At 42.1% G+C, this 25,836-nt stretch overlaps 2 protein-coding genes across 4 annotated transcripts in view; one reads left to right on the top strand and one right to left on the bottom strand.

Annotated features, from left to right (window-relative positions):
• DOCK1 (dedicator of cytokinesis 1) overlaps positions 1 to 25,836 on the bottom strand; it is a 268,980-nt gene that overhangs the window by 142,446 nt on the left and 100,698 nt on the right. The gene's annotated exons all lie outside the window — the stretch shown is intronic.
• Positions 1 to 25,836, top strand: part of INSYN2A (inhibitory synaptic factor 2A) — a 45,230-nt gene that overhangs the window by 2,538 nt on the left and 16,856 nt on the right. The window contains exon 2 of the mRNA XM_021526348.3: positions 9,557 to 10,700. Coding sequence (XP_021382023.1) covers positions 9,562 to 10,700 — 1,139 coding nt within the window. The 5' untranslated portion in view covers positions 9,557 to 9,561. The remainder of the gene's footprint in view (positions 1 to 9,556; positions 10,701 to 25,836) is intronic.

The raw sequence follows: 25,836 nt of genomic DNA, 5'->3' as shown, positions 1-25,836 counted from the left end.
GTCAGGGAAACCTGAGAGCTTGCCAAAAATCCCTGCTAAAATGTAAGGATACCTCCACAGAGCTCTTGAGCTGTGATGTCTCAAAGCCATTCCTTATCCGAGCACAGGACAGGGAGAACTAGGGATGTATAGTCCCATAATTCATGCCCACTTGAGGAAATGACAGTAAATCTAGAATATCTGAGCCCATAAAAAATTCACGTCATTATCTGAACTAGTTATTAATAAAAAGCTCTTATATTCTACTTTATGACAGGCACAGTTTAAAGAACTGCTGAAAATTTGTCTGAGATATTAAAAAACATGTAAGCAACAAATCTATTTTATAGCCCAGTACTCCCTTGAATTTTTACTAATCACTTTGCAAATTAAATAGGCTTACTGAAAATGAAATCATGAACATATTTTAAGGAAAAAAAATCTCAAGAGTGGTAAATTCAGTGGGAGCTCCACATTCAACCTTCTGAAAACAGGTACTTGGTTAGAAAATCCTGAATAACCTCTGAACACACACAGGTATGACTCCCTGGGTACTGACACTCAATTTTAAATTGTTATTGACCACACGGAATGTGCTCAGAGCATTCTCTTATTGTAGCAGCACGTCCCCATTTGAAGGCTGTTTACTCCAATTTTACTACGTTCAGGCAGAAAAGTGATCCCTTAATACTCCTGAAACAGTTCACCCTGGTCATGCTTTTGCTCTGTGTCAGGGTGATCAGTGCCTGAAAACTGCTTCTTCCCATGAAGACTTCCCAGCTCAGGTCTCCCAGGCAAAGAGAACTGCGTGCAAAAATAACAATTCAGTGAGAAAACAGCAACATTTGGTGTCCTCTTTGCATTTTTCTCCCCCTTTAGTGGCACAAGACACCAAGCCTGATTTTACTCCAGTTTTTCCAGCTAAATCCACTGGGTTTGATACAGAGCAGTGTAGAGGAGTAAGGGCCATTTTCAAAGTCTGAATTAAACGCAGATGGCATTAAAAAGACTGAAGGCCTTCAAGTCTTGCTATGTTCAGGTGCAGATCCAAACTTCTAAATCATTACAAGAGATTTCTGTCCTGGCAGACAGAAGTGCTGGAGCTCTACCGTGTCCCTCTCCCTAGACTTGGCTGATTTCTGGTCTCAGACTCAGCCCATATCAAAAATAGTTGTTAAACATCTCAGAAACCCCAGCTTTAACTCATGTTTGTGACATCCATGGGCAGGAGAAGCAGGTTGCTGCTGTTATTTTTGCCTGCCCATGACTGCTGGAGCAAGCCTATAAATAAAGCCCACGTAGTTACCAAATTAAACCAGTTTAAAAACAAAAGCAGAGGAAGCTCTTTCCATCTGGTCTGAGCGAGGAGGAATTGTCACAAGCTCACAAAAAAGAAAAGGAGTTACTTGTTTTGTGCTCTTGCCCACCTTCCCTGCTTGTTTTACAGCTGCCCTTCTCTACCATTTTTTTTCCCCAATTCTCATGTCAAGGTTGTGATCGCATTGTTTGGAACAATTTTGGTGAGGTCAAAGCTTGCAAAGCCCAACCATGGTGTAAATGACTTTTTAAAAGCTGGAACAGGGGCTCTCTGATGCCCAAGACAAACCCATTTAAACAGGTATGTGAATTCAGGACTGTATTTTAAAAGTTCATAACACAAGTAGTTTTGGTCTGGTTAGTTACTTCCTTGGGAGAAGGAAGAAGAGGGAATTCAGTAAAATATTTAATTTTGGTGTGTTTATCTATGAATAAGCACAAAATCTACAACAAGCCCGAAGTCTCCTTCCAACCATTAGCAATTGCTTGTTCATACCCATTTTGTTATTATATTCATTATTCTCTCCTGCAAACAGAAAAGAGAAATGAATGAGGAGATATCCAGTACAGAAATTTAACTTGTGGATCAGTTGAATACATTTCTGTGTATCAAGGCCATCGGCAAATAAAACACAGTGATATCTCCACGGAGCTGACAAAGAGACAGATAAAACATCCCACTGCTGGAGAGAGTAATTCAGCAGAAATTATGCTTGAACTGTCTGCTCACAGTGATAACACTGATCCCTTCTGGAGACTGAGCCTAAACTGCTGAATTCCAGAGGAATCCGTGGGGTTTTTGTTGAGCAAGTTGGTGAGAAGAACGTGGTACATTCCTGCATTCACAACTTGTAATAAAAGCACTCAAAACCACAAGAAAAGTGATGCAAATTATCTGTCTGGTGGCCAGTTGTGGTGCCTTCCCCAGCCAGAAAATATCCTTGAGAGGGTCTTTAATCATTACTTTAATAAACTTCCTAATCATCCCTATCACAAACAGCCCATCCTAAAATCCAGAATCACAGAGTGGTTTGGGTTGGAAGGACATTAAGGATCATCTCATTCCAACCCCCTGCCATGGGCAAGGACACCAGGTTTATTTTAAAATCCTATTCCACGTTGTCCCAGCTCCACAAAACGTGGGAGTGATGTACTCAGCAACTCCACACTGTATTTGCTTCCCTCTTCATTTCCCACGTAGTTCTTCCCACCAAAACTGTGTGCCACCAAAACTATGTTCCCTGGAATGAGCAATTTCCATCAGCCCTCTCCCAGAGTCCTCCTGTTGGATGAGAACCTGGGATTTGGGGAGTTTAAGACAACTTCCCCTAAAACAAGACTTCAGCTCTTCCTTCCCAGGATTTCAGAAGCATCTTAGATCCAGCTCTAAGGAAGCTTTGCAGCTTTAGGGACTGTAATTCCCCTCTGCATCTGAAGATTTTTGCTCCAGTAAAACTCTTTTTGGGTGATTAATGAGAATTTTTGTACAATGCTCTAGCGAAATCAGACTGATCTGTGCAATTTCCCCAACACTGCCATGCTTAGATCCACCTGTACACGGATAATTCAGAATTCCAGCAGAACCAGACCCTGCCTGAAACCAGAAAATTCAGGAAAGTGCTCCTCAAGAAGGTGACAAATGACACAGCTCTTATTTAGTGGTGACTGCCAGCAGTGGAGTGCAGAAACACATCTAGACAGATCCTATTCCCCAGTTAACATCCATTAATTAATGATGTCATGTTTTAGACCTAAATTACCCAGCTGAGTTGTTCAACAACACCTCACACCCTCCCCAGCCTGTGTGCCTGGAGCCCTGACCCAGGCAGGAAGAGCTGACAAGGCTCTGGTGCCTTACAAGCACTGACCCCAGGAATGTCACTGTCACCTCCCATCTGTAGGGATCACCTGCATTCCCAAGGGAATGCTCTGACCTGCAGAGCAAAACTAAGGATGCAGGATCAAAGCCTGGAGCTGGGACCTGCTTACCTGCTTTTTCCTCTTCACCCAACACTTGAAAATGTCTGATGGAGGAACAAAACCAGCTGCAGTTCCTGGAGGTGCTCACAGTCTGATCATCCCTGAGTGTCCAAGGCCAGGCTGGACAGGGCTTGGAGCAACCTGGGACAGTGGGAGGTGTCCCTGCCATGGCAGGGGTGGGATGGGATGAGCTTTAAGGTCTTTTCCAAGCCAAACCATTCCATGATTCTGTGTTCTCAGCATTCAGCTCCCTCTGTGCAGAGCTCTGACAGTTTTACAACCCTGTTGGTCAAAGCTAAAGAGCAGCACTGCTTTTTCCCTGTCATTTGCCTGGGTTTTTTTTTATTCCCTTAAACACCCACAAAACCTATTGATGTCAACTCAGAACAATTAAACTTAGTATTCAACAGTAATGCCAATAAGGAACTGCCTTAAACCCTTGTTTTTAACAGCCTGCCCTTTAAATTATTTACCAGAAAGTCCCATAAAAAAGAAAAACCTTCCAGTGCAAGTCCTGTGGCTTTTGGACTCCTGCAAGCCAGGAGAGTGTGAGCAGAACTATTTGGGATTCTCCTGGCAACCCATCCTGCTCTTCCTCTTCCCCCTGGAGCAGGGACAAAGCCTTGCCCAGATTTTCATGGCAAAATAATGCTCAAGAAACCTTCCCTGCTCCTGTCCTCGGAGCTGCAGAGCACAGGGAGAAAAATCAGCATCGCTCTCTTCACAGTGACATTATTTTTTCCAGGCCACTAAATCCCAGCAAATGTTTGAGATTCAGAGCACTCTGAATTCACAGGGAGTATCTTGTGACATTGTGTTTGTTCCACTGGGAAGTTAATAGTTATTAACTCACCCCATAAGTCTACACTGGTTTTTAGTGCAAGTGCAAATCTCCTGTTAATGGTGCTATTCCTTGCAAAAATCTGTTATGGGGAAAATAACCCTTATTTTCCAGAATTTTATCACATTGAATGGATTCCTTTTAATTTTATGTATGAACAATACAGGAAGGAAAAAAAAACTAAGTATTATTAAAATTTGTGTTTCTAGAGCATAGTAGAAATGTCAAAATGAAAGAAAATTGCCTCTACCAGCTCCATTCAGGGAAACTGGCTTGGTTTGTAAAGAAAATTTTAAGTAGTTTATCTTCTAGTAGATTCCTGTTTTATCTAAAAGTCTCCAGGCTTATTAAATCGTACATTTTTATGTTTTATAACGATTTTATTTGTTGCCACTTAGTTCTGAAGCTGAAGCTCACAAGAGCATTTAAAGGCATTTATTGGGTATCTCAGCCATCAGCTGTGACTTTATCCATCATTCTCCCAGAGCCTCCCGATGGATGGGAGGGGGGAAAAGACAAATCCAATGCCACAGGATCCCGACCATTCCAAAGGAAGACTTCCAAGGCACTTGGAAATGCAGCAGTGAGGATGACTTGGGTACTGAGCAATAAATAAGGAAGTTCAAGAGAGACAAAATTCAAGTTCAGCGCCGCAGGGTTTCAAAACAGAGTTTAAAAAAAAAATACTGGTTTGACATTTAGCAGCACTGCTAAGTCTGTTATTCTACATGAACAATTCTGTGATGAAATAAAGACAGGCTGGGCTACCCCAGCAGTTTTCCTAATAATCCTCTCATCAGTCCTTTTTATCCCCTAAAAGCTGGGAATACCTGCAATCCTCAGATTTATCTGAAAGTCAGAGTTTCCCCTCAGTCACTCTGTATTAAAACCCTCCAAAATTTCCTAACACAGGCAGAGTTTCTGTAAACAACTTTTGTAATTAATAGCTGCCTAAGATAATTCATATTTTTCAATGTTTTTATCATGGCAGTCTTCTTTACTGGACATTACTTTTAGGATGATATAAAATAATTTTTAAGTTTTTAACATAACAACATGTCAGATAATTAACAATTAGATTCCTTGGAAAATATAATAAAAATATTCATTTAATTAAGTCAAAATGTATGGGATATTTAGAATTAACATTAGGTTTCTATACTGGATTTGTTTCTACAAAGTAAATCTGAGGTTCTTTCTGGTTTTTAACAGTACAATTATATAAATATTCCATAGATACACTTATGACTTACAGACATCAAATAGTTTTTGAAAATAAGTGGTTTAAGGTGGTATTTAGACATATAAAATTATATCTGAGGCAGTGGGGATTTCTAAGAAGAATGTTCAGCCTGGAAATACCCAGAAGCTAAAGATGCTGCAGATCACTTCCCATGCAAAAAGTCAATTATTTGCAATTCCTTGCATTATTTTAAGCCAATCCATCCATCCACAGAATCCTGTGTGCTCTTAATACGTGCACAGATGTTTCCAGCTGCATCTCCAAAGCCTTCACTTGCTCTGGAAGCCCAAAGACTGAAATTTCTGCCTTCCACCTGCATCTGGAACGTGCAAAGTTTAAGCCCACTCTGTGTATTAACACATCCTGAATCTGCTTCTGTGTCATAAAACTGACAGAGATAAAATGGAAATTGCAAGGTGAGTTCCAAATCTCCTCTCCCCTCATTAACCAATCAGTCTGGAAATTCCACACTGTAATTCTCCTCCCAGAGCAGTGACTCTGCAGAGTTTGGGATGCAGAGTGAAGGTCCTGCAAAGATTTGTGCCACCTAACTGGTGGCTTCCATAATTCCCCTGAAGATTTTATACCCACTCAAAGCTTCTCTGTGCATCACTTTTTTTAGTTAGTATTATTATTTAATAGTTTATTTCCATAGTCAGACATAAAGGGATGCTGCTTAAGGATAAACGGCCACAAGTTTATCAACAAATCAAGGCTAAAAACTGGAAAACTAAGCTTGTGATTACTTAAGTATTTAGTTTAGCAAACCAGCTCTTTGGCGTAAGTACAGATAAAAAAAACTTGAACTCTATTATCTGTATGTAATTGGCATTTGCAACTAAAATTCAAACTCAAAGGCTTTATGACCCCCCTGAGAGCATGAGCCATAAACTGAGGAACTCCAGCTCAGAAATGTCCTCAAGTATCCAAAAGCCCTGCAGAGACGGCGCTGTGGCAGTGCCCAAATAACCCAAAATAGGAGGCAACAGGCTGTCCAAACCCAAAAATGAAACCAAACAGGAAACATTTTATCAACTCTTCTTTGTGAAGTGTCTAACTCGCAATTGACTCTTTCCTCAACTGTTCTTTTTATCAGCTGAGCACAGAGAGTTCCCCTCAGAGGCACAGAGATCCGAGCAAGGCTTCAAAAAAAAAAAAAAATCGACTTCTTTTGGTTGTTGTCATTCTTAATCACTGATATCTCTACAATTATTACTTCCAGCTACTAGTGGGAATAAAAAACTCTGGATCAGCTAAATCAATCAGGCCTGTGCAGTTGGGAAAGGGAGACAAGCAATTTGGTGAAGGATCAATTTATTGGCTATTAAAGACATGCTCAAAATTAACTGCAGAATGAAGTTCCCCATTTATCCACTCTGGATGACATCTGCAGACTCCTGGTTTCAGCTGGGTTATGGACTTCATGAATTTCATGGGAAGTCATCCCAAACAAACCCAGCCATCCTGTAGCCCCCAAAAACTATGAGATTCAAGTGGGAGGGAAAATAATCTGAAAATCCAGACAGGTCAAACAGACTAATGAAATACCAAGCCAATACTTGAAAATAAATTGCATGTTCATGGATCCTGCTGTCAAATAACCAAGTGTCCAAAAACTCACTTTGACAACTCCAAGGAATCCTAAGAGATGGTTTAAAGGGTGACTTTCAGAGCTAACAGCCAATTTTTGTAGCCTTTTTGGGTAAAAACCTAGCTTTTTCAGACACAGTTACTGAATATTTTAACATCTTTGTGAATGCAACATTTCATTTTTGCCACAATTTCTTGTGAGCTCAGAAACTCCTACTGGCAGATTTAGAACTAATGGCTGTTGTGTTCTTGTATTTAGGGTTTTTTTTGGTCAACTCACTAATTTACCAGACTGTTGTGGAAAATTTGCTTCCAGGAATTCTGAAGTGCAGAGTTTTGAGGTTCGACAGCAGTTTTTACAATAGATTTTTATGTGGTCCAGCTGCAAGCTAAAGGACCAGGTTTCTATCTTAGCCAGCACATTTTTCACTAAAACTTCCAAAATTCCAGCTCTAGATAGCCAAAAAGATGGATGGCTCCCTACCTGCTCTGTTTGCAGAATGTCCCTCAAATAAAGGCACTCAAAAACATAATTACAATTAAAATACAGCCCAAAGCAGCCAGGACAGGACATTGATGTTCCCCCACCTCCAACTCCTTATTTAGGGTTTCAACTGGAACAAAAAATTCCTGACACTCAAATGTAGTTGATTTATTCCCCTCAAAATCTGTCCTAATTTGTACCTCATGTGTTAAGGGCACAGGAATAACTGATCTTAAGCCCCTACTCTGGTTTTATCTTCAGACTCTCCCTTAGAATTTCCATTTTATTCTCTCTTTTCCCCCAAAACAGGGACTTGGTCACCTTGATATCAGATCTTAGGCTTGTATAAAATACCCAGTTGAAAACTGCAATCTGGCAATCTCAGATTCCATTAATTGAGTGGTTTTGTCCTGAATTTTCTCTTCTTTTTGCTTTTCTACAGACTTTGCTCTACATCAGAGTCACAAAAAACTTCTCCCCTTCTCCAGCTACTGCAGCTCCCTCACCACTCCCTGAGCATCACAAGTCAGACAGAAAAAAGCAAACTGGGGGGATTCTGGAATATTTCAGTTCCTTCTTCACAAATTACCGGGGCCAGGGAATTAAAACATGAAAAAAACATTAAGGAATGACATGTTTTCATGAGATTTCTGACCCAGAAGTCCAACCTTGGACTCCGTGCCATGCACATCTGTGTGTGTCTTTAGGGAAGTGTTACTTTTAAACCCCATAAACATTCCGTTTTCTACTGGAAATGATTTCCCCATTAAGCTTTCTTACTTTAAATATAGACTAGTCAAGGATTCATTCCCTTGTGCCCCTGAGTTGGCTTTCTAAAACAGATGCTATTATGGCACTTAACTCTTCAAGAGTTCCACATATTTTATTAAATAGACAAAGGAATTTTAATTAAAAACATATTTCAAGTACACCTGAAAGTCCCTTTACTTGTTTTACATTGTACTCCTGAGTCCCTCTGAGGGTTTCAACAGGAGATATATGCAGAATGTTTGGATTAAATGGGAATTTGGTAATTCAGCACGTCTCAGGGAGAAATTTGCACAACAGGAAAGTAAAAATTACAACTTCAAATGAGGTGTAAAAATGAAATCTTAATTATGCAGCTACTCCAGATCCTCTGTGATCTGTACAACCACTGGGGTTTCGGTTTTTGGAGGTTTTTTTTGGGTAGATGCTGTGTTAAGTAGTTGGCATCTTCTCCTCTTTGAGGAGGAGCTTCTTATTTCAATGGCAGATTAAGTAATTTCTGTGATTCATCACAGGTTTGGAGGTTTTTAGTGCTTTAGGATTTTTTGGGATAAGCAGCTGTATCGTAAAGGCACATTACTGCTTCTAGGAAAGGATGAGTTGTTTTGCATTTGAAGCAAAACCTTAATTGATGCACTGCTGACTTCCTCCAAAACTTCACTAATTCATAAATTTTACACACCCAGCATTACCAACCAGTTGCTAATAATTAATCTGCATTTAGTTTTAGCTATGGGGAAATTTTTTATAAAAATCCAAATAATGACACCTCTAACGACCAACTAATTCCTTGCAAAGAACACTGAATACATTACACAGCAGAAATGTGTTTGGTAAGCAAGCACGCTCTAAAAATAATGCCAGTTGGACACTTCTTGCTACGAAACATTTGCATTAAAGGAGAATTAAGGGTGGGCAGAGCTCTCAGTTTTTCTTCGCATGGACAAAGACACTCGGTTTTCAATTTCCCTGTAGTTTTTGCTAACTGTCGGGTAAATTCAGAGGACTGGCTTCCTGGGAGCACATATTCCTGAAGGAAATTGCTTCCTGGGAAGCCCTGGCATGACAGCCATGGTCCCATCCTGGGAAAATCGTTGTGGAACAACTTCTGGCCCCAGGAAACCTCCTCGCAGAGGAGCAGGCCTTCACAACAGATTGAGGCAAAACACGATTGATACAAATCCCTAGAAAACCACCAAGGGTTGTGACTCGACGGAATTGAGCGCATCCGTCGCGAGTCACATCCATTTCAGTGGGATCACAGGAACGTGGCTTAAATATTGCAAAAACCTCAGGGGGGAAAAGTAACATTTCTGTTGTAACTGGAGCCTTTTCGCACTGTTTTTGGCTGCAGGCACCATGGTGAGTAAGGAGCCCAGCAAATGCTTACTCACCGCCTCGGACAGCGACGTCGAGCCCGCGGCTTCCCTGGCGCTGGAGATGAAATACGCGCTGGATCCCAACCGGCAGATCAAGAAACGGAACAAAGCCCTCCAGGTGAGGTTCAAGGATATCTGCGAGGCCCAGAACGAGCAGAGGGACAAGCAGCTCTCCACCTCCTCCACGCAGGACCCCGACAAGAGGGAGGCCAAGGCCATCTCCTACAAGACGGCGTATCGCAAGTACATGACGGTGCCCGCCCGCAGGTCCATCCCCAACGTCACCAAGAGCACAGGAGTGCAGACTTCCCCTGATCTCAAGAAGTGCTACCAGACCTTCCCTCTGGACCGGAAAAAAGGGAATATTCTGAAAAGCGCCTCGACGGTGGACACGCTGCCGAGCGAGAACAACGGGTTCCTGATCGAGGTGAAGGACAGGGAGGGCCGGGGCTCGGGCGAGGCCGCGGCGTGGGGCAGGAAAGCCGGCAGCCTGCAGACGGCCGAGTTCATCTCCCACGTCTCCGAGCGCGCCGCGCATGACGCCGAGGCCTGGAAAAGCAGCGATTTGCACAGCTCTCCCAAAGAACCTCCTCCACCCAACTTGGCCGAGCGCGGCCGGGAGGAGCCGGCACGGCCGCCCGGCCGGGGCAGAGCACCGGCGGCGCGGCTGGCGAGCGACGAGGCCGCCCAGCCCCTCCACGGGAGGGTCTTCAAGACTGAAGTGGCCACCGTGTACCTGCCGGCCTCGCAGCCCGACCTGGGCGACTGGGGGCCGTGCCCCGAGGAGGAGGAGGAGGGCGGGAGGACGGTGCAGCTGAACGGGGTGCAGCCCCCGGGCAGGGATGCCCCAGCGTGCGCGGCGCGGGCGCAGTGCCCGGCCCCCGAATGTGGTGACCAGAGCCCGCAGGTCAACGTGGCGCCCGCGGAGGAGAGCCAGCCCTGCCGGACGGCCGTGGCCGTGAGCCAGGAATGCCAACAAATCGTGCCTCACACCGAAGTTGTGGACTTGAAAGCGCAGCTTCAGATGATGGAGAACCTGATCAGCTCTAGTCAGGAGACCATCAAAGTGCTGTTGGGTGTTATACAGGAGCTAGAGAAGGGAGAAGCTCACAGGGAAGGGTGAGTAGAAGCCTTCTTAATGAGTATGAGTTGATTGAAATGTCGTTTTCACCTTGAGTTCGCTGATGCCGATGCGCCCCCGCTGCCTCGCGTGTGGCGCTCCTCACACGGAGTTTTGCTGCTTTAGGAGAAACCTGCCAGCAGCATTCAGATTGCTATCTGCCAGTCCCAGGGTGCAATTAAGTAATTATTTAACGAAGGGCCCATAATACATCTTCTTGTGCCTCTTCTAAGGAGCACAGAACGAGCCGCTCTCCAAACAGGATTAGCGAGGATGTTTTCACATCAGCAACTTGCATTAGCCGTAATTCCTCACACGGCATGAAAAGCAGCAGCAAAACCTTAATTCTGTAAGAGACTTACCTTTTTAAGATTAAGGGATATTATTACAACTCCTAATGTAATTCCCTTAATGGCACACGAATCTCGTCTGGTTTTCCTTTCACCTGAATTTTTCATGGTATTTCTTTCAGAAGGAAATGAAATGAAAATTTTGAATATCAAAGTCTTCTTTATAACTTTCACACAGCCCTAAACATGACAAACTCAAGCAGAATGAAACAAAATTGCACTTATCCCTAGGTCTCATTATTTAAATTAACCCATAAGACATTAAAGGTACTGAAACTGTAACTCAGTACAACTTTTAGTCTTTACCTGGACAATTCAACCCATCTTTTATCACCTTAAGTATTTTGCAACTAACTCGCTTTAGTTCCTTCATCTTTATTCACTGAACATACCTCAAAATGTATGTGTGCTGTTTGTGTGTTTTGAAATACTTCTGCAATTAAATCACAATTTGCCAGAAGAGATCAGGACTTTAAAATTACAAAACTGGCTGCTCATGCTACTTGAAGCAACACCTGCTTTTGTTTGAGTCAGAAAGGTACATCTTTAATTTAAATTTCTTTAGGAACATAGAAATCATATGAATCCTTAAACTCAACACGTTAGGCATTAAAAAGTCATCTTTGTTGGATCCTGCTGTCAACACAGACGTTTGTGTTGTTAGTTTATTTTACAGCTGGTTATATTATTATTTATATCCTTACCAATTACCATTATCAAGGACCTTATCAAGTCCTGGATATTCAGACTGGGACGTTTCTTAGCCTACCTGAAAGCCACACAGGTTTCAGTGATCTTAAAGACCTTTTCCAACCAAAACAATTCTATAATTCAATTCATTTTCTTTAATTATTATTCAGAAAATGAACTCTCCTGACTTTCTTAACTTAGAGAAACTGCAGGAGCTTTGGCAAGAAGTTTTCAAAAAAAAAACCAAAACAGCCAAGCTGTTTTCAAATGACAAAATACAGAAAACTATTCCATCATCATCATAACTCATCACCCACTCGTCGAGAACCCTGAGTGCACAAACACCCACATCACCCCCAGAGCCACCTGCTATAAATACTCTGCTTCCTCCACACAATTACATATCCAGATTTTATCCCTTCCCAAAGACAGTACAGCCACAGGTGCAACAAACACAGATTTTTTTTATTGCTCTGACAGAGCAGAGCTTTTAATGCAGCCAGTGTTAGGAGTGTATCCCTGCCTTTGGGATATATTTGTCCAAAACAGATTTTGGCCAAACTATCCAGGATTGTCTTCAGATAATTCTTCTGCAGCTGTCAGCCTTACAAAGCTGTATTAGCCTTAAAATGGTGAAATTATCCATAAATCCCAGTTTAGAATATCTCTACAGCCTCTCAGACTCGTGCCCTGGGGTTTACAAGACTCCATCTGACCAGGAAGAGCCATTTATTAGCACTGCTTCACACTTGGAGCCGCTTCCAGCTGCCCCTGCACGTGCTCCTGACGTGTCCCAGTCCTGCTCCCTCCCTGCTGGGCGTGCTGGGTGTCAGGATGGGGAGGGAAGGAGAAGAAGGAGAAATGCACACTTGCACATTTCCAAATCCCTGCACTCCAGACCCCTCTGATTTTGTGGCTGGTGGATGATTTGGAAGGAGACTGCACAGCTTTGTGCTCGGGACCTTCCGCAGTGATGCCTCTCTCCAGAGCTGGGAGAACACCCTGTTCTCCTGCAAACACCAACACATCATTAACACAAAGCCTGTCTTTATCCCCAGCTCTCTCAAATTACACAACTCCTGCAATAATAGGCTGCCCCATCCTTTTATTAGAGTCATTCTTGCCAATTGCTGCATTCATCTTATACCATTCTTTGCCAGAGACCCTGTGTAAACTGTGATGCATCTCCTCAGTGCCAGCATGTTGAGCTTTTTGCTTGTTATAACCAGGTTTTAGGTCAGTTTAGATCAAGAAATTAAAGCAGTTCTGCTGTTTATTGTAGCATCTTCCATCTGCTAGAACAGCAAGAGACATTTTGTATTTATGGAACTCACCTGCTTTTCTGATGCGCATTAAATTCCTTAGAATAACACACTACAAGAAACAAATACAAATAACACCCTACTGGGAGAAGAAAAAAAATATGAAGGGGGAAAAAACCACCAAAAGCAAAAAACAAAGCCCCACCTAAATTTCTTAATCAGATTTTTCTGCCTTTAAGGAAATCAGTGTTCTTTAAGTGCTGTTGCAGTGCCATGGGACTGGTGCTCAGTGGATTCATTTTCACTAATATGCTGTAGGTCCTGAACTGCTATTACTGCAATTCATCACTAAATGAGTCGATGCCAGCAGGACTGTAGCAGCATCTCTGAAGGCAGCAGTCTCATTCTTTGGGTGCCTATCATCTATGTGTGCTTTTGAAAATGTCAGTGCTCCATCATCTGCAATTGGCAACAACAGCCAGCACTCAACTCTGCTTCAAGGGAAGGGGAAAGCCACTGGAGCAGCAGCAGAAACACAAATATTGTGATTCCCCCTCCCAGTATCAAAGGAAATTATTAAAATTCTGTATTATGTGCATCGTTATTTACTAAATCCTTGGCAAAATGGCTGTTCTACCACTCTGTGTGGAAGCTTCTACAAAAAAAGCAAATTACATCCCAGCAAACATTGCTGGATGCCTTAAGTCATGCATGAAGGAAGTGCAGAGCTGCAGCTTCAATTAAGAGTCCCAGCTCAGAGTTAAAAAAAACATTGAATATTACATGATGCAGGGTGCAGCTTTACAACACAATCCCAGCTTCATGCTCTGGTTTTATTCTGATGAATTATCATGGATCTCACTTTACAGACATATTTGTCTGTGTTCAGAGGGAGAATTTAGGAAGCCAAATGTGTGGAGCACCACTAAGGCTGATAGGATGCAAGCACAATGCAAGTTAATCATTCTAAAACCTGGCCAACAAAGATCTGTGAAATACAGAGCAGAAGATGAGCACATAATCAGAATTACTTTGCTGTGGAGAACAGCAGTGACCTGCCCTCTAAATCCTTCCCGTGGAAGGAACAGTAATCTGTGCCCTCCTCATTATACAACAAATCAGCAATTTTAATAAACAAAGTGCTCAATTTGCCACACAAAAACAAGTCACAGTGTTTTGACTCTGCCAGGCCAAATGCTACACACCAGACAAGAGTTAAATGAACCTGTTCCAGAGCTAATTTACATTCCTCTATTAGTCAGCAGTGGTTCAGGAATTTAAAGAGCTCTCAACAAACTCCATTGAAGACAGTTGTCACGGATGGAATTTAAATGTCATTGCACGTTTTTCAATGACTAAGGGAATTTTGTGCCTCCCATGCTGATTTCTGAGCAGAAAAGAAGCCCATATTGTGTGCCTGGATGGAGGTCTGCACCCAAGGGAGGAGGAGAGCAGGGAGCATCCTCGAGCAGCACTGCCAGCTCTGGTCCTCAAGGTCACCCAAAGTGATCCTCCTGCTCAGCAGAGATGGCAAATCCAAGCCAGGCAGCCAAAGCAATTATTGCCTGGCTTGTTTGCTCTGCTCCCAGCCCAGCTCTTCAGAGCAGCCCAAGGAGACAGAGCAAATCGAGGCAGGGACAACCTCCACCCCCCACCTTCCAAAGTGCAGTTCTTTATTTCACACTGGAGAAAAGGAAGCTTCAAAGAGTCTACAAGAGCAGAGCCCAAATTTGGGAGTGATGTGCCAGCTGCAGCAATGACAGCACAGGGCTTGGTTTGGGATTTCCCCCCCTCGGTGGTTTTGTTTTGCTTTTTCTCAATTACAGCCCTGGCAAAGGGAAGGGTTAACAGGTTCATTTCTAAGAGAAAACCTGGAAAGGGAGGGAAACAACAGATAAGCTTAACTACAAAAGACAGCTCACTACAAATAAATGCATGAAAAGCAGAAAGAATACAGCAAATTGCATCTGGGATGCACAAATTGTGTCATATTCTGAATGACTCCAGGTTTTGGGACACTGTAAGAACAGCTTGGGAAGAGGACTCTGATGAGTGCCTTTATTTCCTGCTGTGACATTTTTACATCCATCCATTCTGCCTGAAATGGTCACACTCATTTCATTATCCCTGAAACCACCTCCTCAATTCTTCCCTCTTTTCTCTCTCTGGAGCTGCTCTATTTTTTTTTTCTTTTTTTTTGTATTTTTGCTTCATTTACAGATCATTCCCAAATACCTTCCTGAGGCAGAGTCAGGGAATCTCTTTGGATTCCCTTTTCTCCTCTTTGGATTCCCTTCTCTTTGGATCTCTTCCTTAGCCAAGAAAAAGGAGTAATTTTTGCAGAAATCAGAGTTTTGTGGACTTTGTGATCCCTGGATCAGTGATGGTCGAGTGCTGCTCACTCACCCCAAAGCAGGAGCAGCACTAAGACACCAAAAGTTCATTTACCTGCCCTCAGCATAAGAAATTTGGTTTTCCAATCTCTGAACCAGCCCTTTCCTGCTCTCCCAAGCACAGCTGGAGCAGAGCAGGCCCACACTGCCACCTCACCACTGGAACTATTCCATTGCATCCCAAAACCCCATGGAGGTTATTCCAATACCTGCTGCCAGTCCACTGATCTCCTTGACATCTCTTATCTAAAATTCTCTTTCACAAAAAAATCCCAAACCAACCAACCAATGAAAGCTGATGATAAAAGACTGAGCACTGAAATATCCAATATCACTGAAGGTAAAAAAATCCAGCATCACCCAAGGTTTAACTTCAAATTCCAGTTTTCGAACCTTGAATTCCATCTTTTTTAACCTCAAATTCTTTTTTTGATAACCTCAAATTCCTTTTTTTTAATCTCAAATTCAATTTCTTTTTAACCTCAAATTCTATTTCTTTTTAACAGCAAATTCCTTTTTTTAACCTCAAATTCCTTTTTTTTTTAACCTCAAATTCCTTTTTAAACTCAAATTCCTTTTTTTAACCTCAAATTCCTTTGTTTTCTGAATTAGCTCCCTAAAACCTGTCTGGAATTGAATCTCCAAAGGCAGGAGTATCTCAGAGCACACTATTTCACAGGCCTTCAAACCAGGATGGGATTTATATTTTTGACAGGATTTTTCATTAGAGTTGGACACATCTATTCTGGGGCTGATAATCCAAGTTTCGGATCAGATTGGCAGAGTGGATAAAAAGGGCAAAGTCTCACAGTTCACAGACATCCTGGAACATTAATGTGTAATAATTCAGAGTACCTGGGTACCATAACATTGAAGATAAAGAGCTCTTCAATAACCCTGCTGTCAGAGCCACTTTCTATCAATCCTTTGTGAGGAATGCACTGGTGGGAGGCTTTCAGCAAGGAAATGAGGGGGGGGAAAAAGGAAAATGAACAGTTAACAACAACCAAAATGTGGAATAAGCATTTAAAAAATGAATAATCTTTTTACCAAGGTTACTTGGTATTAATGCTCTGTTTTCTCCCCCCAAAAAATGCCACTAGGAGTGTTCTGAATCTCAAAAAATAGAACTTAATTTGCTAATATAGTCCAGCTTTTTATCTGCATATATTGTACAGGCAGAATTTAATGGAAATGTATTTGAACTACTGAGAAAAATAATTTGACTTCTATCTGGTTGCTATTCAGTGGACTTTAAAACCAAGAAAAATGTCATTCCCCACCACACCTCATTGCTCCAGCCCAGGATCAGCAGCTTCAAAGTGAAATTAAGGTTCAGGACTTTTCCAGCAGATTGGCTGCAGGGACACAAAGGCCAATAAAAGCAAATCCCCACAATTCAAATCTGGAAGCACTGATGGAGTCTATTAATGAAAGACTAAAAAAAAAAGTGTAAGCAAACAATGGTTTTGCTAAAGATATCCGTAGGAATTACCATGGATCAGAAGCTTCCCAATGTCACCAAGCTGCCCAAATCATATAGGAGAGTTTCCCTGATAAATCAGTTTTTAAATAAGAATAAAAAGAGGATGACTGAAGGTAAGGAATTACCAAGTTTTCACAATTAGAATAATCCTTCAATAACTGCAGTTTGGCTGTTGGTAGTATCAGAATGCAGAGAACAAGAGCCTGTAAAAATGGGACCAAAACGAGCTTTACAGTGTTAAATTTCTCACTGCTGTTCCCTCACCAGGAGATGAAACAACTGATTTCTAATTGACACCTCCTTCTGAGCCCCGTGCTTGCACAAAGGTACAATTATCTCTTATCCTGACTGAGGAAAAATGGCAAAAAAAGAGGAAAAAGACTTGTCTAAAGATGGGGGTGGCTTTGTTTTTAAACTGCAGAGCTTCCAGAAAAAAAAAAAAAAAAGAAAAGCTCCTGTGTAGCACATCTAGGAAGGTGAAGGTGAAAAACTGGGAGATGATGGAGACCTGAGCCGGATTCAGGTCTGGGGCTTGGAATGAGATGATCTTTAAGGTCCCTCCCAACCCACACAGATCCTGGGATCTGTGGCCTGAGGAAAAGTGAAGTGAGGAGTTCCCAGGCATGGATGTGTCCATCCTCCCTGACCCCACCCCTGGGCCACTGCTGGGTCTCAGCTGGAACTGCTCCCACTCACCCCCGAACAAACCTCAAGTGTCCACACTGTCCCACAGCTCTCACAGGTTTTGCTTTGAGCTTTGCCAGAACAGAGGAATTTTGGAGGTGGATGAGTAATTCCCTGCCATGGAGCCATTTTTTCCACGTTAAACAGTAAAGTGAAACTGGGCCAATTCTGAGCTTCTTGTGATGCTCTCTTGTGATGGTTTTTGCATGTCAAGGAGGGATCAGTGCTCCAGGTCAACCAGGAAGGAAAACTGCCATTCCAAGGGAGGCTGGAAATCCATCCCAACATTCCCAGCTGTGTTTGGACCTCTTTTCCTAATAGGATGATGACGGGGGATGATGTCTACTCCATTTCTGCATGAACCAAACAGAAGAGGACAGACACAACTCTATGGGGGAACACTGGGATTTTTTTCCCTCAATTCCAGTGTCAGAGAATCCCAGAATGGTTTGGGTTGGAAAGGACCTTCAAGACCATCCCAATTCCAACCCTGCCATGGGCAGGGACACCTTCCACCATCCCCTCCAAGCTCTGTCCAGCCTGGCCTTGGACACTTGCAGGGATGCAGAGGCAGCCACAGCTGCTCTGGGCAGAGCTTCACAGGGAACAATTCCTTCCCAATATCCCATCTCCATCAGCCTTTTTTCCATCTAAAGCCACAGAATCTGTGTGTGGTCCAGTAACTCCTCAGGATGAGAGGCTGGACTGCAGAGGCCAGCAGAGGTATTTTGGCATTGAGAGGAAATTTACCCTCTGGCATGGTTTGAACCTGGAGCCAGTCAGGTCATTTCTTTGATAAATCAGAGATTTGTTTACTTTATTGTCATCCTCACAAGCTCCAGAGAAATTCCAGGGATGGGACCTGGAACTGTGGACAGAACTCAAGAAACTGCCACATTCCTGGTCTGTGGAGTCTCCTCACTTGGATAATTCTCATTATCCATGGAAATGAGAAAACACAAAATACTGGGACCTGCTCAGGCTGCAACAGGCAGAGTTCAGCACTTCCATCATCCTTCCTGCTGTTCTTTGGTTTTATCTCCATGCATTTTCCCATCCTTCTTGCAAGTACAGAATCCCAGAATTATTTAGGTGGGAAAAGACCTCCAGGACCACCAAGTCCAACCTGTGCCTGATCCTCACCTTGTCACCAGCCCAGAACCCCGAGTCCAGGCCTTCCTGGAACACCAAGCACTGGCTCCACACAAACATCAGCAGCAGTGGCCAGAAATTCTCCTCCCTCTTTTAAATCCATGCTACTGCACAACGTTTGGAATTTTAAACAAGTCTGGCTGATGCAGTTATTATTTGAAGCCAGTGTAGGCTTAGAGATAGAATGCACACAGGGTATTTGAGCTTGCACTAAAATCTTAATCATAGCAAAATGATGTAATAATACCACATATTTTGATTTCTCCCATCATGCCTCCTTTATAGAAACAATTCCTGGGAGCAGCCTCAATTCAGAAGTCCAAGCCAAGCAGAACCCCAGATGTTTTGTTTCAGTTGTAGGAACCCCTCAGCTCAGGGTGGGAGCAGCAGCAGCTGTGAGGGCACAAGGATTTCCACCATCTAACACATCACCCCAGCTGCTCCCAAAAGTCACACACACAAAATTAAAGGTAAAATTCCATGGATCTGAGTGTGTAAGAGCAGTGGGAAGTGGGAAGAGGAACACTGGAAGCTGCAGGAAAGGATGGCTGGGTGCAGCAGATCTGATGATGAGCTGCTAGCTCAGGAGGCTCTGGGCATCCAGGCAAAAACCCCAAATCCAGGCAAAAAACCCCAAATCCAGTCCTGAATCCTCCCTCAGGGGGGAAACCACAGCAGGGGGACCTGGGATGAAGGGGGAAGGGACAGAGCTCACCTCGCTGCTGGAATGTGCTCCCTGATAACCTGCTGGAAGTGCCTGGCCCAAGAATTGCCCAGCAGCAATGCAGCTGCTGTTCCACCAGAGCAAACTCCCCGAATGGTTGTTAACACCACAAGCTGACATTTTAATCATCCTCCTGATTTTTCAGATGAGACAACAGAGGCACAAATATTCAGGAGAGATGTTTGACTTTGTACACACCTAATTCCTGTAAGATTTTGTGATTTCACTTGAAATACATTTTAATTCTCTTTGTTCTTTTTTTTTTTTAATAACTCAACAGTCTTATTAAAATATATAGTTATTAAGAAAAAAAAAAAAACAAAAACAAAAAACAAGACTCCCTGACTAACCTGAGTGTAATACAAAATGTATTTACAGGGTGAAAGCATTTGAATTGCTGTCGTGGGAGTCATGCTGTACACCCACAGTGCAAATACCTCAAAAAGCAAATTAGTCATCTGCTTCCAACTGTCAGGACGCAGCAAAAGACAAACCACTGTCTTGGAAAGAGCCTGAAAAATCTCACCACTGAGTTTCTGTACATGGCAAAGGGTTTGTTTGTTTGTTTGTTTGTTTTCAGAAGCCAGATCAGTAATATCAACCTTGAAACAAAAAGAGAGAGAAGAGTGTTCAGTGTGGGAGTGTCAGGTTGGATGGGGTTTGGAGCAATCTGGGATTGTGGAAGCTGTCCCTGTACAGCACAGGGGGTGGAATGGGATGAGCTTTGTTGAGAGGAAAACTCTTTTCATTGAGGTTTAGTTAATCCTTAGTCAGAAAACCACCCAGCAGCACAAAGCTGGGATCACTTAGACCTGTGTGATCTCCGAGTGGGAAAACAAAACAAGGGGAAACAGGAAAAAACAGACAACAAAACCATGGAAAACAGAAAAACAGTTAGGAGGGAAATCAAAAATGTGTGATCTCCGAGTGGGAAAACAAAACAAAGGGAAACAGGAAAAACAGAATACAAAACCATGGAAAACAGAAAAATAGTTAGGAGGGAAATCAAAAATAACCCAAGAGCACCAGACCCTGAAACACAGGGAGCAAATCCATGTTTGCATCCAGAAGAGCCTCAAGGTAATTCCTCGAAGCACAGCATCCATCCTGATTTTTATCCTCTCTAAATGCCAACTGCTAATTGGTAATTATCAACTTCAGGAAAACACAGCAGCAAAAAGGTTAAAACATTTTTTTCTACTTTGAAAGTGTTTTTTCAGAACACCTTTAGCCCAAGGTGGTTTAGACCTGCCCAGACCTGGTTTGGGAGCAGAATCTGAAATTTTTAAAAGAACTAGAGATTTTAATCCACTAAAAACCTGATTTTGCTGACATACAAATACATTTGTATGAGTTTCCCATTGAACTAAAGTGGTAAAGCTTTCCTAGGGCAGAATAAGCCTCTAGGGCTAAGCAGGATTTATTTTAACATAAAATAAGATGCAGAAGATATACAAGAGATTTTTCTGCATTTTACATGGCTGAAAAATGACTTACTCAAGTCATAAGGACAACTAAAACTCTCGTGACAAAGTGGAGTCATTTTATTTTGCCAAAAGGCAGATTATGCTTGTAATAATAATGCCAATTTTCTCTTGAAGCACAGTTACTGGAATTATCAGTTCTGTAATACTTCAAAGTGAAAAAACAAAGATTTTGAGAAATTCTCCATGCAACTGTTGATTTTTAAAGCATTTTTCTGTAAAGATGGGCAACATCAGGCCAGGTTGGATGGGGCTTAGAGCAGCCTGGTCTATGGAAAGTGTTCCCATGGCAGGGAGTGGGACTGGGTGGGTTTTTAAAGATCATTTCCAACCCAAATCAATCTGGGCTTAGTAGGGTTTAACCAGCTTTGTAATAACTTGTCCCAGCAGCTCCAGGAAATAATAAAACAACTCCAATTAATATAAAGACTTGAGGAGAAGAAGGGTGTGCACTTCCTCTGAGCAAGGCCAGAACTGTCACTTCAAACACACTTCAAAGGCCCACTGCCTGCCTAAGTTCATTTGTTTCACTATATTTAAATAACAAACATCAACCAAAAAAAAAAAAAAAAACAATTTATTGAAGTCTGTACATCCTTCTTGCTGGTGATAATCCATCAAAAGTGTGAGGAACATCAGGAGCATCATGCTCTGTACCCACCACAGCCACTTCTGGAAAATCCTCCCATTAGGGGATTCCAGATCTAACAGATCAATCCTTCTAAATAAAGTTTAGGAGTTTTTTTTCTTTGTTTTTAATAGATGCCCATTAAAACAAAAAAATCAGCATACACAGATCTACGCTTCCCTCTCCCACCTCAATGGGGCTTCTGTAATTTATACAAGCAAAAAATATTCAAATGCAAAGATTTTGATGTTAAAGTTGGCATTAAAAAAAAAAAGCCTCCAGCAGGTGCACAAATTGTGTGTTTCACAGGGATTTAGAGAGTGTAATCCCCTTAGGCTGCTCTGAAAATTGCAGCCTATTCTTAGTTCCTGCCAGTCCATGTCAGCAAAATGGCTGTTCTTCATTATGATATTTTAATACTTGGGAGTGTTAATTGAGGTTAAGCTCAGGTTGTACCCAGAATGCTAAAAAAAAATAAAAAAATATTAACCTGACAGAAAATGAAAGTCTCCTGAAAATAATATGGAAAAATGTGGGAAAAACTGGAGAGGAGATCTCCTTTCCAAGGAGAGATGCAGACAGAGAAACTGAACTCACCTACATCCATCCTGCAAGGACCTTTGCGTTGGACAGGGCTTGCAGGACCCTGGAAGAGTGGGAGGGATCCCTGCCCATGGAATTTGGTGGGATTTGAGGTCCCTTCCAACCCAAACCAGTCTGGGATTCCATAAAATAGAAACCACAGGATCTGAGGAATGAGGATGAAGCTGTGGAGCAATGGCTCCTCCTCAGTGGACATCAGAACAATCTCATCCCAAACAGGCTGAAACTCCAGGAACAACCCCTGGCATCCCACCAGGCCAAAAACAACTTCCATTCCTCTCCAAAGGCGACAGATTTTCTGTAGGAAACTTTGCTTTGTGAAAGACTTGACATTTGAAAGAATTTATTTTTAGCGGAAATAACAACTTGTTTACTAACGAAGGATGACGTTTTTCGTCTGTCTCCTACATGGGAATACTTTACAAATTATTTTTAGGAGGAAGGGGAAAAAAAGCAGTTTACTCAAACACTGTATGGCACAAATAAAGCAGCATCACCCAGAACTCTGCTCTCCTTCTCTTGGTATCATCCAGACTCTGCTCTCAAATCATTCCTAGGAGCCAAAACTGATGGAAACTCTGTTTTTCTGTGAGTCTGCACTGAAAATCTCCCTCCTCACTGCTTAAAATCTGCATGGCAATGCTGTGCCAGTAGTGAAATCCTTGCTGGTGTGAACGAGACAAATTCCATGCAAGTGTTTGTGTAGATAATTATGTGAAAACAAGAAAGTAAAAGTCCAAAGCCCTGAGGTATCAACAACAAAATTCTTTCATGAGGAGTTTAATTTTTGTAGAAATAATTGAATTTACACTGTTCTAACACTCACATAATTCAGTCCTGCCTAAAGAGCTCTGAAACTGCCAGATGGAAACCAAACATTAGGACACCATGGAGTGTTCTTGGGGCTTTCAGGGAATTCTAACAGGATCACTCAAAGAAGGAAATAATAGAAAATATGCAAAAATCATCTCTGAAAAGCTAAAAATACTCAGTAAAGAAAAACCGCTTTAAGAAAATTTAATCAAGAATTAAATCCAACTGGAAAATTAATATATCACTATAGCCAGTGCAGACTGAGAACTGCACAGATGCTAAAACCAAGCAGAGCTGAATGTGGCAGTTGAGAGATCAGGATTTCAAACTCATCATCCAAAAATCATCTCATTTTTAAATACTTACAACCAAGGACCATTTTCATCAGCTTAGCAAGTCAGCCTTATACCAACAAATATGCTTTTATGTATACGGAAATCTAGAATTATTATGCATTTAAAGACCATCAAATCACAGAATGGTTTGGGTTGGGAAAACCTTAAAGATCATCCAGTTCCAGCTGTTTGCAGGGCTACGAAGATGAATGAAAATGTCCCAGCTGGAAAAGAGCTTTAAATAAAAAAACCAAACCGAGCTGGCACCAGCACAGGGTGTTTATGGCTTTACCTATAAAGAGCAGAGCCACATCCCTCTGAAGGCAGCTATTGACTCTTCTTTATGCCCTCAGTAAATAAAGGCTTTCCCCAACTCATCTCTAGATTTTAAATGTTGTATCTTTAGTTAGAGATTTTAGGAGCTGATCAATAGCTTGGGGAAAAAAAAAAAAGTTTTACAAGTCTCAGGTTCATAGGAGGGACAATTTGAATGTCAGCTTCTGAAAGATCTGAAGAGGGAAAATGAAAACCAGGAATTGCTTGTCTTAGAGAGGATAAGAGCAAATATAAACCAGGAGTGGGGTTTTCCCATAAGGAGGAGCACACCAAATGGACATTTTGCTCTGTGTGAATTCCTCTCCACATCTTTCAGTAGTAGGAACTCCTCGTCTGAAGGAAGGTGGGTTTGATGCCATTTTAGTGTTTGCCTTTTTTTTTCTTTTCTATGTCCTCTGCATTCTCTGCACATATATTTGGAGCTCTGTAACCTATTATATTTCAAAAAACTTTCCATTCCCTAGACCAAAAACCAGCACAAATTCCAGAACTCCAAGCCCTGAGAAACACAAGACCCCTATCCTAGGTTGGTTCTCCCTAACTACCAAGGCTGAGAACAACTCCTCAAGTTACATTTCATAGACAAAGTACAGCTTAGTGCCTAACTCCAGAAAAGGAGCTTAACCTAGAGAAAATTGCACCACCACCTGTCCTCCTAATTAGTACTTTCATCAATGATGCTAATTTCCTAAAACTTATAAAAATGTACTCACCACTGTGAGGGTAGACTTTTGTAGGCATCTTTCCATAACTGTCCCTGAAAACCTTCAATAAAAATCCACTTTTATATTACCTGCTACCCTAAATTTATCTCGAATTTCATTTTCCAGGTTGGGAAAATAACAACAGGCCAGGTTGGACATTGGGGCTGGAGCACCTGGGACAGTGGGAGGTGTCCCTGCCATGGCAGGGGTGGCACTGGGTGGGATTTAAAATCCCTTCCCACCCAAACCATTCCATGGTTCCGTGATGTGACTTTTGTGTGATGTTAAAAATGTTGGTAATCTGAGCATCTGATTAAAAAGCAATTTTGAGGCCAAATAACAACCATCATCTAAAGACAGCAAGAACTCCACATTGCATTTTGCTTTTAAAAGGAAAAAAAAAGTCTGAAAGAAGTGGATTCACCCTCTCATGAACTTCTGTTGGTGCCACCACAGTGCCAGGAGCTGCACCCAGAGCCTGGGGCTGTGCCACCAGCCCAGCCACTGCTAATCCTTAAAATCAGAAAGAAAAGTGACACAGGCCCAGCTGATCATTTTCTGAGCTGCACAAACAGCCTGCAGCACCTCAGAAATGCTGATTTTTCATCCTGGGAACAGGCGCATCAAACTGGAGCAGAATTGGAGCAGCATTTCCCATTAAAACTTGATATTACGTAGGCTGGATATTTTGCCAGGTAAAAATTAAGCCTTTTTTATTTTTTTTTTCCCAAATGCTGAGTTTTAATTTTTGCTCATTGGCAGGGCAGCAGAGGAGCTCTGTCCCTGCAAGGGCAGGGAAGGGGCAGAGATGCCCCTGGTTAAGCAAAGCAGCCCTGAATAATTGGAGGTCAATCTGCTGAGCTGCCTGGGCTTGAGGCAGAATCTCATTCCCTGAAGGAATCCTGACTTGGATCTATTTTCCACATCTCCAAAGTTCCCTGCACAAATTATTTCCCCACTTCTAAAAACAACTTTGAAGAAATGTTGCCAGCATTTGTTTGTATGTAACAAAATGAAATTAGCTTCAAAAGAGTCTAAATTTTTGATTTTACAAAGAAAAATATAAGTATCAATGTACAAATACTGGATTAACAATTTTCATTTCAAACTCATCTGCATGCCAGAACATTCATGTTCACAGCCAACCATTCTATTTTAATGAAATATATTTATTTGAATTAATTTTCTATGTATTAAAAAATACCTGCATACCTCAAAACCCCCTTTTTAATTCAAAGTGACCAAGGCAGAGACAAGCACAGGTAAATGAGAATTCACTGCTGCAAGAGACTTCAAACCAGAGTGTGACAAAGCACAGCTGCAGGCTAAGGGAGCACAGGAAATGTCATTTCAAAAGCATTTTCTCCCTTTTAACACATAAACATCCCTACAACAAATCTTCAGAGATCACTGAGAGGCACAAAGCTCCTAAACAGATCCTATTTTGCATTATTGTAGTCTGTAAACTCCTAAAGAGATCCTATTTTGCAT

Source organism: Lonchura striata, chromosome 7 (genome assembly GCF_046129695.1).
Source record: "Lonchura striata isolate bLonStr1 chromosome 7, bLonStr1.mat, whole genome shotgun sequence".
Taxonomy (NCBI): Eukaryota; Metazoa; Chordata; class Aves; order Passeriformes; family Estrildidae; genus Lonchura; species Lonchura striata.
Note: the sequence above shows the minus strand (reverse complement) of the source record. Positions and strands in the feature narration are given on the sequence as shown.